Source organism: Oncorhynchus nerka, linkage group LG6 (genome assembly GCF_034236695.1).
Source record: "Oncorhynchus nerka isolate Pitt River linkage group LG6, Oner_Uvic_2.0, whole genome shotgun sequence".
Taxonomy (NCBI): Eukaryota; Metazoa; Chordata; class Actinopteri; order Salmoniformes; family Salmonidae; genus Oncorhynchus; species Oncorhynchus nerka.
This window is the reverse complement of record NC_088401.1, coordinates 73,189,787-73,206,365: the sequence shown is the minus strand read 5'-3', so window position 1 is coordinate 73,206,365 and position 16,579 is coordinate 73,189,787. Positions and strand designations below refer to the sequence as shown.

Genomic DNA, 16,579 nt, shown 5'->3' with positions numbered 1-16,579 from the left:
TAGTTCCTATCCCATCCCCTGGTTCAGCCCCTGCCCCTGTCCCAGTTCCTATCCCATCCCCTGGTCCTTTCCCTGCCCCTGTCCTAGTTCCTATCCCATCCCCTGGTCCTTTCCCTGCCCCTGTCCTAGTTCCTATCCCATCCCCTGGTTGAGCCCCTGCCCCTGTCCCAGTTCCTATCCCATCCCCTGGTCCTTTCCCTGCCCCTGGTCCTTTCCCTGCCCCTGTCCCAGTTCCTATCCCATCCCCTGCCCCTGTCCCAGTTCCTTTCCCTGCCCCTGGTTCAGCCCCTGTCCCAGTTCCTATTCCATCCCCTGGTCCTTTTCCTGCCCCTGTCCCAGTTCCTATCCCATCCTCTGGTCCTTTCCCTGCCCCTGTCCCAGTTCCTATCCCATCTCCTGGTCCTTTCCCTGCCCCTGGTTCAGCCCCTGTCCCGGTTCCTATCCCATCTCCTGGTCCTTTCCCTGCCCCTGGTTCAGCCTCTGTCCCAGTTCCTATTCCATCCCCTGGTCCTTTTCCTGCCCCTGGTTCAGCCCCTGTCCCAGTTCCTATCCCATCCTCTGGTCCTTTCCCTGCCCCTGTCCCAGTTCCTATCCCATCTCCTGGTCCTTTCCCTGCCCCTGGTTCAGCCCCTGTCCCGGTTCCTATCCCATCTCCTGGTCCTTTCCCTGCCCCTGGTTCAGCCCCTGTCCCAGTTCCTAACCCATCTCCTGGTCCTTTCCCTGCCCCTGGTTCAGCCCCTGTCCCAGTTCCTATCCCATCTCCTGGTCCTTTCCCTGCCCCTGGTTCAGCCCCTGTCCCGGTTCCTATCCCATCTCCTGGTCCTTTCCCTGCCCCTGGTTCAGCCCCTGTCCCGGTTCCTATCCCATCTCCTGGTCCTTTCCCTGCCCCTGGTTCAGCCCCTGTCCCAGTTCCTATCCCATCTCCTGGTCCTTTCCCTGCCCCTGGTTCAGCCCCTGTCCCGGTTCCTATCCCATCCCCTGGTCCTTTCCCTGCCCCTGGTTCGGCTCCTGTTCCCCAGGGGAGTCACAGATGACAGCCCTGCAGCGGAGAAACTCTTCCTCCAGCCGACGAATGGAGTCCCCCAGATCAGGACTGGTTCGCTGCACCACCATGTCATAGGCCATCCACGTCAGCTGTACTGGGAAACCACAGGGGAGATGAGGGATAGGGCAGTTGGTGTCAGTATTGGGTCGTACAGAGTCTGATTTAAAACACAAGGCGGAATTGAGATAATGGATGTGTGTAATTCCCTTTTCTAAATGTAATAAAAAAGGGTAGTAAATTGAATGGTGGTGGAGAGTTATCTCAGAATAACAATAGGTACATCATACAGATGCTTAATAAAGCTAGTTACCATACCTGATATATTTTCCACGTCTTCAATCATTCTCTCTAAATCCTTGTTCAACTCCATCATCTCTTCGCCCCAGTCCTCTTGATGGTCGCAGGATGAAGGAGAAGCGGCCATCTACAAACCCCATATATTCTCATTAAAATTCGAAACACTAACTAATAACGTTACTGTAATTGTTCCAACCGAAAGTAACCACACTGTAAATGATTCATGAACGTACCAAAATGATTGGTATAAATACGTTTTATTTTTTAAACAATTTTTATTTTCATTTCACATTCAAATACAATTACAAATTCAGTGCATTACGTTGTACATAACATGGATTCATAAAAACACGTATATGGTCAATAAGTATAAGGTATGGCCGTGGATAAACTAGTTAATACGTTTTCAAATCCGTTTTATTTTGGCGACATTTGATTGACAGGTCCATGTCGTTAGCTAGCTAAATTCACTAGCTAACGTTAGCTAGCTGACTGCAAACCGTTGCTAAAATGTATCCAAACAAATGAAGCAGTCTGTGAGATTGTATCAAGTTTGGTTTAAATAACACAATTTCGAGTACCTTAATAAAATAAAAATCTTCTTAGTTATGAATATTAAAAAATCTAGAAAAAAATACTTACAATGCTCTAGCTAGGAGTCTCTTCCTTTTGTCTTGGTTGTTTGTTAGCAAACATTGCGCGCGCACCGAGGAACACATTTGCGGATCGTCATGCCAATAAATACATTATTACTTCGAACAATTTACTTAGTAAAAACATATTTACTGGGAAAACTGCAGATATGAAAACTTTGGTAACAGATCTGCTATAAAATCTCCCTCGAATTTTATTCTGTGGAAATTGTTAAAAGTAGTCCTTTTGCATAGTTATGTGGTTTGTTAAACTTTCAAAGCAATGGTTTTTGTTTGGTATACAATTCAAAGTGATAAATGAGTCTCAGCATAATTCTGTTACCATGGAATTTCCCAGGGACAAATCGAACCCAGCCTGTCATGTGCTGGAGTCAATGGCCCATTAATTGATAAGCATTTGAAAGTGGATCGCCCAACAAAAATTCCTTATATTCAATAATATACTGGTTGTTCCACCTCAAAAAACACAAAAAAGAGGATTTCGACCCCGCAATCTCAGATTGTTCGGAAATTATTTCTGTAGTTAGGATTAGCATTCCTTGAAGCATGATTTTGTTTAAATATAATTTGATCTCTGAGAAATTATGCTAATTGATTGCACTCAAATTGACCATTTTAATTTATAGGATTCAGATAATATTTAATGAATATAGTACCCAACGTCTGATTTGGACCAAACATCTTCCTACCAATGAGTAAGACACGAAGGAATCCCCGCAAAATATAAAAAACCAGCCATGGACCCTCACACCAATCCCACCCCAACAACCAGTATTCAGTATCGGTTGGCTCTCTATGTTTGACAAGTAGTATGAAGCTGTGGCTTATAGTATTGCTTCTCCATACTATGTAATGTATGCCCATGTGAATCTGGAGATGTATTTTTTTCCCCTGTTCAGAGAAATTAGTAATTGAAGTTGAATGCTGCTCCAGTTTCAACTGTTCTGCCTCTGATTATTATTATTTGACCATGCTGGTCATTTATGAACATTTGAACATCTTGGCCATGTTCTGTTATAATCTTCACCTGGCACAGCCAGAAGAGGACTGGCCACCCCACATAGCCTGGTTCCTCTCTAGGTTTCTTCCTAGGTTTTGGCCTTTCTAGGGAGTTTTTCCTAGCCACCGTGCTTCTACACCTGCATTGCTTGCTGTTTGGGGCTTTAGGCTGGGTTTCTGTACAGCACGGGTGAGATATCAGCTGATGTACGAAGGGCTATATAAATACATTTGATTTGATTTGATATTTACCATAAAGTAGGGTGAAAATACAAGGTTCTGACTACTAGATGACACTGATCCTTTGCAACTTTGGGTAGAAAACCGATAGATTTGTCTCATTATGAAAATACACTACATGACCAAAAGTATGTGGACGCCCACTCGTCAAACACCTCATTTCAAAATCATGGGCATGAATATAGAGTTGGTACCCCCTTTGCTGCTATAACACCTTCCACTCTTCTGGGAAGGCTTTCCACTAGATCAGGGTTCCCCAACTGGTGGCCCAAATTGTTTAATTTAATTTTAAAACTCCAGGAAATGAGCTCCAAATGATTTTAATTTAAGAAATCTGTTCCCACGTATTCCCACACATAAAAGAGAGACAAGCGATTGTATACAAACGTAAGTAAAGTTTGAAATGATTATGTTTTAGTCAAACATATCTGTTTGGGCTTCTTGCAGTCAATATGCAGTCTACAAACTATTTGTAATTTTAAACTGGGTGGTTCGAGCCCTGAATGCTGATTGGCTGACAGCCGTGGTATGTCAGTCCGTATACCACGGGTATGCCAAAACATTTATTTTTACTGCTCTAATTAGGTTGGCAACCAGTATATAATAGCAACAAGGTACCTTGGAGGTTTGTGGTATATGGCCAGTATACCACAGATAAGGGCTTTGACGGTGCCACGTTGAAAGTCACTGAACTCTTAAGTAAGGCCGGCCATTCTTCTGCCAATGTTTACCAATGGAGATTGCATGGCTGTGTGCAAGATTTTATACACCTGTCAGCAACGGGGGAGGCTGAAATAGCTGAATCCACTAATTTGAAGGGATGTCCACATACTTTTTTATATACAGTGCATTCGGAATGTATTCAGACCCCTTCCCTTTTACAACATTTTGTTAATTTACAGCTTTATTCTAATAATAACAAAGCGAAAACAGGTTTCTAGAAATTAGCGCAAAATTTATTACAAAAAATTCAGACCCTTTGCTGTGAGACTTGAAATTGTGCTCAGGTGCATCCTGTTTCCATTGATCATCCTTAAAATGTTTCAACAACTTGATTGGAGTCGTCCTGTGGTATATTAAATTGATTGGACATGATTTGGAAAGGCACACACCTGTCTATATAAGGTCCCACAGTTGACAGTGCATGTCAGAGCAATCGGGGGAGAAGGGCCTTGGTCAGGGAGGTGACGAAGAACCTGATGGTCACAATGACAGAGCTCCAGAGTTCCTCTGTGGAGATGGGAGAACCTTCCAGAAGGAAAACCATCTCTGCAGCAGACGGAAGCCACTCCTCAGGAAAAGGCACATGACAGCCCGCTTGGAGTTTGCCAAAAGGCACCTAAAAGACTCTCAGACCATGAGAAGCAAGATTCTCTGGTCTAATAAAACCAAGATTGAACTATTTGGCCTGAATGTCAAGCGTCACGTCTGGAGGAAACCTGGCACCATCCCTACGGTGAAGCATGGTGGTGGAAGCATCATGCTGTGGGAATGTTTATCAGCGGCACGGACGGGGAGACTAGTCAAGATTGAGGGAAAGATGAACGGAGCAAGGTACAAAGAGATCCTTGATAAAAGCGCTCAGGACCTCAGACTGGGGTGAAGGGTCACCTTCCAACAGACAACGACCCTAAGCACACAGCCATGAAAACACAGGAGTGGCTCTGAATGTCCTTGAGTAGTCCAGCCAGAGCCCGGACTTGAACCCAATCAAACATCTCTGAAGAGATGTGAAAATAGCTGTGCAGCGACGCTCCCCATCCAACCTGACAGAGCTTGAGAGGATCTGTAGAGAAGAATAGGAGAAACTCCCCAAATACAGATGTACCAAGCTTGTAATGTTATACCCAAGAAGACTCGAGGCTGTAATCGCTGCCAAAGGTGCTTCAGCACAGTGCTGAGTAAAGGATCTGAATACTTTTTCTTACCCCTTTAAAACCCAATTTTGTAATATGCAATTGGTTGTTACATTGCTGCAACTCCCGTATGGACTCGGAAGAGGCGAAGGTCGAGAGCCATGCGTCCTCCGACACACGATCCTGCTAAGCCGCACTGCTTCTTGACAAACGCCTCGCTAAACCCGGAAACCAGCCACACCAATGCGTCGACCGAAGTCAGCACGCATGCCCACCACAAGTAGTCGCTAAAGTACGATGGGACAAGGACATGCCAGCCAAATCCTCCCCTAACCCGGACGATGCTGGGACAATTGTGCACTGCCTCATGGGTCTCCCGGTCACGGCCGGGCGAGACACAGCCTGGGATGGAACCCGGGTCTGTTGTAGTGCCTTATACTGCTGCACCACTTTTACTTTGAATAAATTACTAACATTTCTAAAAAACAGTTTTTGCTTTGTCATTATGGGGTATCGTGTGTAAATTGATGAAGAAAAAAACAGATTTAATCCATTTTAGAATAAGGCTGTAATGTAACAACATTTGGAAAAAGTCAAGGGGACTGAATACTTCCAGAATGCACTGTAAATGTTAGTTACATGCCATATGCTTTGTGGACTTCACCAGACAGAGGTTGCTCTCCAGTTTTGTGATGAAACAAAGGTGTGGTTGTATTTATTCTGCTACGGTGTCTTCTTATTGTCTTGACCTATATATCACAGTCGCAAGGCATATGAACTAACCGGTTATAGAGCAAACAATGTAATTATCACAACAAATAGGTTGTAAAATGGCTTTTTCTGTCTTCCCTAGTGATTGTACCCGCTACTGATTGTGTGGTCATCCTCACGGTTCATGCCAGTCCCCCATGAAAGCAATTCAGTTTGTCCATCTCTTAGCAACCTAATTCTTCAAACCAACTCTACTTGAATAGTCCAACAAGTGGCTGCTCTCTAATGCAATCCCTATGGTGCAATTCTCATATAAAGACTTTTCCTACAAGCCCAAAACTTTGATGGAAAAATGGGCTAGGGACTAAAATATTGTGACAACTTTAATAGAACCCAGCACCCTTACCATGCACAAAATACTATACCGTGTGTGTTTGGGAATTTTACCATTGAAGACCCTTAGACACCATAACATTGAAACCATTACAACTACTGTAGCTTAAAGCTGCCGGCATACTAGGTTCTGTTTGCTCCTAGCAGAACTCGGTAGGCAAAGAAGATGTCTGTGCCTCGCATACTCCCTGAAAAGACCTTTGCTTGAAAATTTTGAAAAAAACAGCAACATTACTGTTTGTTCCTATTGAGATGCTGTAGCAACAACATAGCCAGTATACAGTACACTGCCTCATAATCAAGAAATCTTTCATTAATGCAGAGGTCTTAATCATGTCATTTTTACATCTAACTAAGATGTTTGGTGCAGTATTTCTCATGTGAAAAACTGTGCATGAAAACTAGTCGTCTCTCATTGAATGACAGCAAACACTTGAGGTAGTGCACTTCAGCTACCGAACTTCGACTTGCCCCAGTAAAAAAATGTATGTACACGAACAGCGGAAAAAGCCCTGTGGAACACCAAAATTAACAAAAGCGTCATAATATATGCTCAAACTGTTTTGACTGGGAAGAATGTGTGGTTAATTTCTTCACCAAGAATAATCTAACAGTACCTAATCCAGACTTTTTTGAAGGGACTAACCACACACAAAGGGGGGACAAACTGAATTGCTTTCATGGAGGACAAGCTTGAATTGTGAGGATGATTTGATGTTCTACCCAAAGTTGCAAAGGAAATGTTGTGATGTATTTAATAAACACATGAGACTAGGGCCGGTTTCCCAAAAGCATCATCTTAAGGCTAAATGCATTGTTGAACAATAGGATCCCATTGTTCTAAGATTCATTTAGCCTTAACCTTAAGATGCTTTAAGGAAACCAGGCCCAGCAAAATGGATAAAAGTGTGGTGATATTGAATTTTTTTATTGAATATTTTATTTCACCTTTATTTAACCAGGTAGGCCCGTTGTGAACAAGTTCTCATTTACAACTGCGACCTGGCCAACATAAAGCAAAGCAGTGCGACACAAACAACACAGAGTTACACATGGAATAAACAAACGTACAGTCAATAACACAATATATAGCAGGAACAGCGGCATCTACTGGTCAACACCTGGTCCTATCACACTACTTTATGGTAAATAAAGCAAGTGACTTCAATTAGTTATTGAAAAACACATTACCAGATTCACAGGGAATACATTACATAGTATGGAGAAGAAATACTCCAAGCCGCAGCTTCATACTATTTGTCAAACATAGAGAAATGATACTGTATACTGTTTGTTGGGGTTGGATTGGCATGGGGTGTCAGGGTCCGTGGGTGTCTTTAGACTGTTTTGGGGGGATTCGTCATACTCATTTGTAGGAAAGAAGTTTGTTCCAAATTGGATGTTGGTACTATAATTATTTAATATTATCTGAATCCCATACATTTTAAATAGCCAATTTCGATGCAATCAAATTTCTTGGAGACTGAATAACATTTCAACAAAATAATGTTTCAGGAATGCCAATCTTGCCTTTCTACCTACAGAAACAATTTCAGAACAATCTGATGGTGGGTGTCATGGCTTGCCGAAATGGAACACCTCATACAGAGCATTCAGAAAGTATTCACGCCGTTTGACTTATTCCACATATTGTTACGTTACAGCCTTATTCTAAAATGGAGTAAATTGTATTTTTTCCACATCAATCCACACACAATACCCCATAATGACAAAGCAAAAACAGGTTTTTAGACATTTTTTAAGAAAGAAAAAAATATATATATATATTACGTTTACATAAGTGTTTACTCAGTACTTTGTTGAAGCACCTTTGGCAGTGATTACAGCCTTGAGTATTCTTGGGTATAAAGTTACAAGCTTGGCACACCTGTATTTAGAGGATTATTCCGTTCTTCTCTGCAGATCCTCTCAAGCTCTGTCAGGTTGGATGGGGAGTGTCGCTGCACAGCTATTTTCAGGTCTCTCCAGAGATGTTGGATCTGGTTCAAGTGCAGGCTCTGGCTGGGCCACTCAAGTACATTCAGAAACTTGTCCAGAAGCAACTCCTGCATTGTCTTGGCTGTGTGCTTAGAGCCATTGTCCTGTTGAAGGTGAACCTTCACCTCAGTCTGAGGTCCTGAGCACTCTGGAGCAGGTTTTCATCAAGGATCTCTCTGTACTTTGCTTGGTTCATCTTTCCCTCAATCCCGACTAGTCTCCCTGCCGCTGAAAAACATCCCCAAAGCATGATTCTGCCACCACCATGCTTCACTGTAGGGATGGTGCCAGGTTTCCTCCAGACGTGACGCTTGGCACTTAGGCCAAAGAGTTCAATCTTGGTTTCATCAGACCAGAGAATCTTGTTTCTCATGGTCTGAGAGTCTTTCGGTGCCATTCTACCATAAAGGCCTGATTGGTGGTGCTGCAGAAATGGTTGTCCTTCTGAAAGGTTCTCCCATCTCCAAGGACGAACTCTGGAGTTCTGTCAGAGTGACCATTGGGTTCTTGGTCACCTCCCTGACCTCGGCCCTGCTCAGTTTGGCCGGGCGGCCAGCTCTTGGAAGAGTCTTGGTGGTTCCAAACTTCTTCCATTTAAGAATGATGGAGGCCACTGTGTTTTTGGGGACCTTCAATGCCGCACACATTTTTTTGGTACCCTTCCCCAGATTTGTGCCTCGACCCGATCAAATCTCGGCTCTCTACAGACAATTCCTTCAACCTCATGGCTTGTTTTTTTGCTGTGACATACACGGTCAACTGTGGGACCTTATATAGACAGGTGTGTGCCTTTCCAAATCATGTCCAATCAATTGAATTTACCACAGGTGGAAGTTGTAGAAACATCTCAAGGATGATCAATGGAAACAGGATGCACCTGAGTCTCATAGCAAAGGGTCTGAATACTTATGTAAATAAGGTATTTCTGTTTTTATTTTTTATACATTTGAAAAAAAATCTAAAAACCTGTTCTCGCTTTGTCATTATGGGATATTGTGTGTAGATTGATGAGGAAAATGTTTTATTTTAGAATAAGGCTGTAATGTAACAAAATGTGGAAAAAGGGAAGTGGTCTGAATACTTTCTGAATGCACTGTATATGAAATTGGATGATGTTTTAATGTCAGTAAAACAGTTATTCCATTCAAATGTGAGATATTTTGGCATTGCGGCTATTATTTTCAATGTGATCATTTTATCCAGAGACCCTGCTTTAAGGGATCTCCTGAATGTTATCTGAGGCCCCTGGGGGTCCTATACGCCCACTTGTTGTGTGAATCGCTGGACTAGAGGAAGTTGTTTGTATGGCTGAATGGTGCAACATTCTGTGGTCTGTTTCAATACCCAGGAGATAAAACTGTAAGGTCAAGGTTCAATGTCCACTAGACTAGAACACACAGCCCTGGTTTTGTTTGTACAAACCAAACTCACCTTTATTTTAAAAAGGCAGATTAAAAAAACTACTTCTGTGCGCACTAGGGGCGTATTGTGGGGTTTCCGTTACTACACTATTAGTTTTAGACCACACCAACACTTACTACTTTGGCACTCTCATTGTCGATAGAAGTTGTTATTCTATTCTGCTGAAGGCTTTTCTGAACTTTGAAACCATACGTCTAAAACACCGGGGGGGGAAAGCAGGTGCACCACCTTGCAACTCCCCGGGGGATTAGCAGTGTGGTTACTGTTAGGGTTATTTAAAACATTTTTTAAACAAATTGTCGAAATGGGCGTGGTTTATGACTATGTGGTAGAAGCTAGTGACGACCTCCCCCGGTGGGCTGAACAGATGCCGCGTGTATATACTAGTCGGAACTATGAACCTCTAACATTTCCGACGTGCTATCTGGTTGAACAGGACCCTGGTATGACTAGGATAGCAAGTCGTACATTTCAGAGTTTCCTAGTTCCGGCTAGAATATGAACGCGGCAAGACAGACCTGCGCGTGTGGCCTGTCGCTACTCACTACGTAGGCAGAGTTTAAACTCTACTGTCTTTGACGTATGTGTCGTTTGCCTGCAACTGGCTTTCACTGTAAAAACATGGCGAGGCTTAGCGAGCATGGGATTCGTCTCAGTTCCGTATGTATTTTTTAAATCAGTTATTTATTGTACAAAAACGGGTTATGAGCTATTGCATTTGTATTCGTTATTATAGTCTATATTGGTTGTTGACGTTTTGTTTTTATTATAAAGAAAATTACTAAATATCGAAGTTGTTGTTTTTTTGCAGATGAGTCCGTCCTTCCTGAATAGTAATTCAACAAGTCATACGTGGCCTTTCAGCGCAGTTGCAGAACTAATAGGTAACAGACGACTTTAATGTTGATACTTTCTGTGTTTTCATTTCCCCTTCTGCTGGAGGTAGGAACGTAGCAAATGTGTGTGCGTAAAAACTTACTGGTGACATGGCTTCCGCGTAAAAAAAAAAAATTATAGACGCCATGTCTGTGGTGCGCGCTCTTCATCGACAGTCTATCATCCACCTGTTCTTTTCCCATCGCAATATGTGTCGCATATACTTAACTTTAGTTATAAAATGTAAGTATAATAAATGAAGTGCCATAACTTGGAGGAAAAAGTTCTGCCTACAGTAACTTTTATGACATGACGTCGTTTGCCAGGCATGCAGAACATATTTTTCTCGACGCAGTATCAACACCGTAACACCACTTGTAATGCGCGTAGAATGTTTTATATTCCTGTTCGTTTTTTATCTGTAGATGTGTTTCAACCAGTCAGCGCTGACAAACCTCCACTCTGTGCATGGTCATTGGTTGGAATTGGCAAGTTGGTTGGTGCCGTGTGCATTGTCTGTTGGTTTGTAAAAGCCTACGATTTGCATGCTTAGAATAACCCCAAGTGAGGTGTATACTGGAGACTTGCATTTGGTTAAAATACGCTGTGCTTGACTTGGGCAGGAGCTCATGTAGCTGAGTACCAGCACCTCACATTTGCTACTGCTTGAGCTCCTGTTCCTCTTAGAATATTAGCTCCAAAGTATTGTGGAGCTCCTGCACCTGAATATAAACAGTACCGGCACCTACTTTAGTCAAGCACTGAAGATACATACTGGGCTTGTTTGGAGCAGATCGCTTTTGTCAATTCGTTGGTCACCACCTTCCAAAAGTGTGTTGTGTTATGGGGATAAAAATGGTCTGCCTATATGATGATAGCTTATACTTTACAAAAACCACGTCATCAATGGTCATGAAGTGTTGTCTGCAGTCGCCTGCAAATTTCCGCAGTTGCTCTTCAACTTCATCCTGCAGCCATCACCTGAATTGTGGAAGGCAATTGTCAACTAATCATTAGGATGTTTTTGTTTGACCCACACAAACGTGACCAAAGAAGTAACTAAACAGGAACTAACTTTGCTGCGATTCATGTATAGTTGAACATGATATTTGAGTCTCTCTTTCACCAATTGTTAGTACAATGTACACCTATATTTACAGTTTTTGAGTGTGTGATATGGGGATTGGTGACGTATTTATTTTGACATTACATATAACCTATTAGAAACCATGGCAACACTGACATGTTGCACCGAGCCTTCCTGTTGCAAAACCACATCCGTGTCCGACTTTCGGCTCCCCAACTTCACTTCTCAACTCAAACAAGCCCATTGTGTTGTGACTTTGATTAAAGGCCCAATGCAGCTGTTTTAAGTACCTTACTGTAATAGATTTCCATTAAAATAGGCAAAAATAGTTCAAACTATTTCTCAAGAAAGATTTTTGTTAGGACTGTCGGAGTGGTCTGAGTGGAGAGGGAACACTGAAAACTAGTTATTGGCAGAGAGGTTTGGAATGCTCTTGGTTATTTGTCTATTAACCAATTTACCGCCTGGAGATGTTTCAAGTTTTGTCACATACACAAATACAGTGAAATGCATTTCTTACAAACTCAAAACCCAGCAATTCAATAACATTGTAATAATAGGAAAATAAATATAAGAAATATGAAGATCACAAGTAAGTATATATAGGGCCAGTTCCAATACCATATTTACAATGTGCATGGATACTGCAGTGATGGAGGTAGATATGTCTAGGGGTAAGGTGACTATGTGACAAGTATCCTAGTGGTTAAGAGCATTGGGCCAGTAACAGAAAGGTTGCTGGTTTGAATCCCCGAGCCGTTTATATAAAAAATCTGTCTGTGCCTTTGGGCAATACACTTAACCCTAATCGCGCCTGTAAATCGCTCTGGACAAGAGCGTCTGCTAAATGACAAATGTAAACGTGACTAGGCAACAGGATATAAGATACAGTTGAAGTCAGAAGTTTACATACACCTTAGCCAAATACATTTAAACTCAGTTTTTCATAATTCTTGACATTGAATCCTAGTAAAAATTCCCTGTCTTCGCTCAGTTAGGATCACCATTTATTTTGAGAATGTGAAATGTCAGAATAATTATTTATTTCAGCTTTTATTTCTTTCATCACATTCCCAGTGGGTCAGAAGTTTACATACACTCAATTAGTATTTGGTAGCATTGTTTAAATTGTTTAACTTGGGTCAAACGTTTCAGGTAGCCTTCCACAAGCTTCCCACAATAAGTTGGGTGCATTTTGGCCCATTCCTCCTGACAGAGCTGGTGTAACTGAGTCAGGTTTGTGGGCCTCCTTGCTCGCTCACATTTTTTCAGTTCTGCCCACAAGGTCAGGGCTTTGTTATTGCCACTCTAATACCTTGACTTTGTTGTCCTTAAGCCATTTTGCCACATCTTTGGAGTATTCTTTGGGTCATTGTCCAGTTGGAAGACCCATTTGCGACCAAGCTTTAACTTTCTGACTGATGTCATGTCTTGTTGCTTCAATATATCCACATAATTTTCCATCCTCATGAAGCCATCTATTTTGTGAAGTGCACCAGTCCCTCCTGCAGCAAAGCACCCCCACAACATGATGCTGCCACCCCCGTGCTTCACGGTTGGGATGGTGTTATTTGGCTTGCAAGCCTCCCCCTTTTTCCTCCAAACATAACAATGGTCAATATGGCCAAACAGTTATATTTTTGTTTAATCAAACCAGAGGACATTTCTCCAAAAAGTATGATCTTTGTCCTCATGTGCAGTTGCAAACCGTAGTCTGGCTTTTTATGGCGGTTTTGGAGCAGTGGCTTCTTCCTTGCTGAGCGGCCTTACAGGTTATGTCGATATAGAACTTGTTTTACTGTGGTAATAGATACTTTTGTACCTGTTTCCTCCAGCATCTTCACAAGGTCCTTTGCTGTTGTTCTGACGTCTCCTTCCTGAGCAGTATGACAGCTGCGTGGTCCCATGGTGTTTATACTTGTGTACTATTGTTTGCACAGATGAACGTGGTACCTTCAGGCGTTTGGAATTGCTCCCAAGGATGAAATAGACTTGTGGAGGTCGACAATTGTTTTTCTGAGGTCTTGGTTGATTTCTTTTGATTTTCCCATGATGTCAAGCAAAGGGGCTCTGAGTTTGAAGGTAGGCCCTGAAATACATCCACAGGTACACCTCCAATTGACTCAAATTATGTCAATTAGCCTATCAGAAGCTTCTAAAGCCATTACATAATTTTCTGGAATTTTCCAAACTTTAAAGGCACAGTCAAATTAGTGTATGTAAACTTCTGACCCACTGGAATTGTGATACAATGAATTATAAGTGAAATAACATGTCTGTAAACAGTTGTTGGAAAAATTACCTGTCATGCACAAAGTAGATGTCCTAACCGACTTGCCAAAACTATAGTTTTATTAACAAAGCATTTGTGAGTGGTTGAAAAACTAGTTTTAATGACTCCAACCTAAGTGTATGTAAACCTCTGTCTTCAGAGGTAGCAGCAGCTACCAACAGAGTAGCAGCAGCTTGTATGTGTCTGCGTTTTGTGTAGAGTCAGTATTAGAGGTCGACCGATTATGATTTTAACGCCGATCCCGATTATTGGAGGACCAATAAAGCCGATCCCGATTAATCAGCCGATTTAAAAATATATATATATTATTATTATTTTATATATATATTTTTTAAAGTATTTGTAATAATGACAATTAACAACAATACTGAATTAACACTTATTTTAACTTAATATAATACATCAATAAAATCAATTTAGCCAATTTGGTTTAATTTGGTTTAAATAATGCCAAAACAAAGTGTTGGAGAAGAACGTAAAAGTGCAATATGTGCTATGTAAGAAAGCTAATGTTTCAGTTCCTTGCTCAGAACATATGAAAGCTGGTGGTTCCTTTTAACATGAGTCTTCAATATTCCCAGGTAAGAAGTTTTAGGTTGTAGTTATTATAGGACTATTTCCCTCTTTACCATTTGTATTTCATTGACCTTTGACTATTGGATGTTCTTATAGGCACTTTAGTATTGCCAGTGTAACAGTATAGCTTCCGTCCCTCTCCTCGCTACTCCCTGGGCTCGAACCAGCAACACAACGACAACAGCCACCACATCGAAGCGTTACCCATGCAGAGCAAGGGAAACAACCACCCCAAGGCTCAGAGCGAGTGAAGTTTGAAACGCTATTAGCGCGCGCTAACTAGCCAGCCATTTCACTTCGGTCACACCAGCCTCATCTCGAGAGTTGATAGGTTTGAAGTCATAAACAGCGCAATGCTTGACGCACAACGAAGAGCTGCTGGCAAAACGCAGGAAAGTGCTGTTTGAATGAATGTTTACGCGCCTGCTTCTGCCTACCACCGCTCAGTCAGATACTTGCATGCTCAGTAATATATGCAACACAGGACACGCTAGATAATATCTAGTAATATCATCAACCATGTGTAGTTAACTAGTGATTATGATTGAATGTTTTTTATAAGATAAGTTTAATGCTAGCTAGCAACTTACCTTGGCTTACTGCATTTGCGTAACAGGCAGTCTCCTTGTGGAGTGCAACGAGAGAGAGGCAGGTCGTTATTGCGTTGGACTAGTTAACTGTAAGGTTGCAAGATTGGATCCCCCGAGCTGACAAAGTGAAAATCTGTCTTTCTGCCCCTGAACGAGGCAGTTAACCCACCGTTCCTAGGCCGTCATTGAAAATAAGAATGTGTTCTTAACTGACTCGCCTAGTTAAAGGTGTAAAAAATATATATATAAAATCGGCACCCAAAAATACCGATTGAAATCGGCCCTAATTAATCGGTCGACCTCTAGTCAGTATAAATGTATGTGAAAATTGAATGTGTGTGTGTGATTGTGTAGGGCCCTGTGACTGCGAAAAAACAAAGGATCAATAAAGATTCAAGGTTAACTCTGTCTGTGTAGCTATTTATCAATCTTATTGCTTGGGGATAGAAGCTGTTGAAGAGTCTGTTGGTGCCAGACTTGATGCACCGGTACCTCTTGCCATGCAGAAGCAGAGAGAATAGTGTGTGGCTCGGATGGTTGGTGTCTTTAACGATTTTCCAACCACACCGCTTGATATAGATGTCTTGGATGGCAGGGAGCTCGGCCCCAGTGATGTACTGGGCTGTCCACACCACCCTCTGTAGCGCCATGCAATCAAAGGCAGTGCAATTGCCATACCAGGCAGTGATGCAGCCAGTCAAGATGCCCCCAATGGTACAGCTGTTGAACTTTTTGAGGATTTGAGGGCCCATGCCACACTTTTTCAACCTCCTGAGGGGGAAGAGGTGCTGTTGCACCTTCTTCACGACTGCACGTGTGTTTGCATAATTTTAAGTCTTTAATGATTTGGACACCGAGGACTTTGAAGCTTTTGACATGCCTGTTTCCTGTAGTCCACGATCACCTCCTTTGTCTTACTGACGTTGAGGGAGAGGTTGTTGTTCTGGCACCACACTGCCAGGTCACTGTCCTCCCTGTAAGCTGACTCATGTCGTCAGCAAACTTGATGGAGTTGTGCGTGGTCACGCAGTCTTGGGTAACCGCAAATACGGGAAGGAACTAAGCACACACCCCTGTGGGGACAGGAATGATGGTGGTCATCTTAAAACATGTGGTGATTACAGACTGGGACAAGGAGAAGTTGGAAATGACCGTGAATATGCCTGCCAGCTGTTCTGTGCATGCTCTGACAACGCGCCCTGGAATATTGTCGGGCCTTGTGGGTGTTGACCTGATTTAAAAACCTTTCTCACGTCGGCCTCAGAGAACGAGATCACCCAATAAAATGCATTGAGTTGGTCTGGTATAGAGGCAGCGTCAGGCAGATCACGGTTGGGTCTTCCTTTGTAATCCGTAATGGACTGTAGCCCTTGCCGCGGGTGGCGGAGCCTGTGTAATATGATACCAGCTTATTCCTATATGTCACCATGGAAAGCCAAAACTCCTGCCCTTGCTGACAAGAAGTTCCTGTGTAGATTGTATTTTCAACCAGCAACTATCAGGAAATAACACTGATCACATTTGTTAACACTTTTACAGTGTT

The 16,579-nt window shown here is 42.4% G+C and overlaps 2 protein-coding genes across 4 annotated transcripts in view; one reads left to right on the top strand and one right to left on the bottom strand.

The window, feature by feature from the left end:
* Nucleotides 1–270: 270 nt before the first annotated feature.
* syce3 (synaptonemal complex central element protein 3) lies at nucleotides 271–10,859 on the bottom strand. 2 transcript variants are annotated; one of them, XM_065019861.1, is made up of 3 exons: nucleotides 10,594–10,859; nucleotides 1,361–1,469; nucleotides 271–1,139 (listed from the first exon to the last, which is right to left on the bottom strand). In XM_065019861.1, exons 1-3 carry the CDS (start codon nucleotides 10,636–10,638, stop codon nucleotides 967–969), a joined length of 327 nt encoding a protein of 108 aa, XP_064875933.1. In that variant the 5' UTR covers nucleotides 10,639–10,859; the 3' UTR covers nucleotides 271–966. The 2 variants fall into 2 exon arrangements, with proteins under 2 accessions (XP_064875933.1, XP_029518354.1); XM_029662494.2 differs by lacking the exon at nucleotides 10,594–10,859 and adding an exon at nucleotides 1,985–2,597.
* LOC115130070 (MORC family CW-type zinc finger protein 3-like) overlaps nucleotides 10,020–16,579 on the top strand; it is a 23,293-nt gene continuing 16,733 nt past the window's right edge. For both annotated transcript variants that reach the window (XM_065019860.1, XM_065019859.1), the window contains exons 1-2: nucleotides 10,020–10,274; nucleotides 10,426–10,498. In XM_065019860.1, the coding sequence (XP_064875932.1) occupies nucleotides 10,197–10,274; nucleotides 10,426–10,498 (151 nt within the window). In that variant the 5' untranslated portion in view covers nucleotides 10,020–10,196. The remainder of the gene's footprint in view (nucleotides 10,275–10,425; nucleotides 10,499–16,579) is intronic.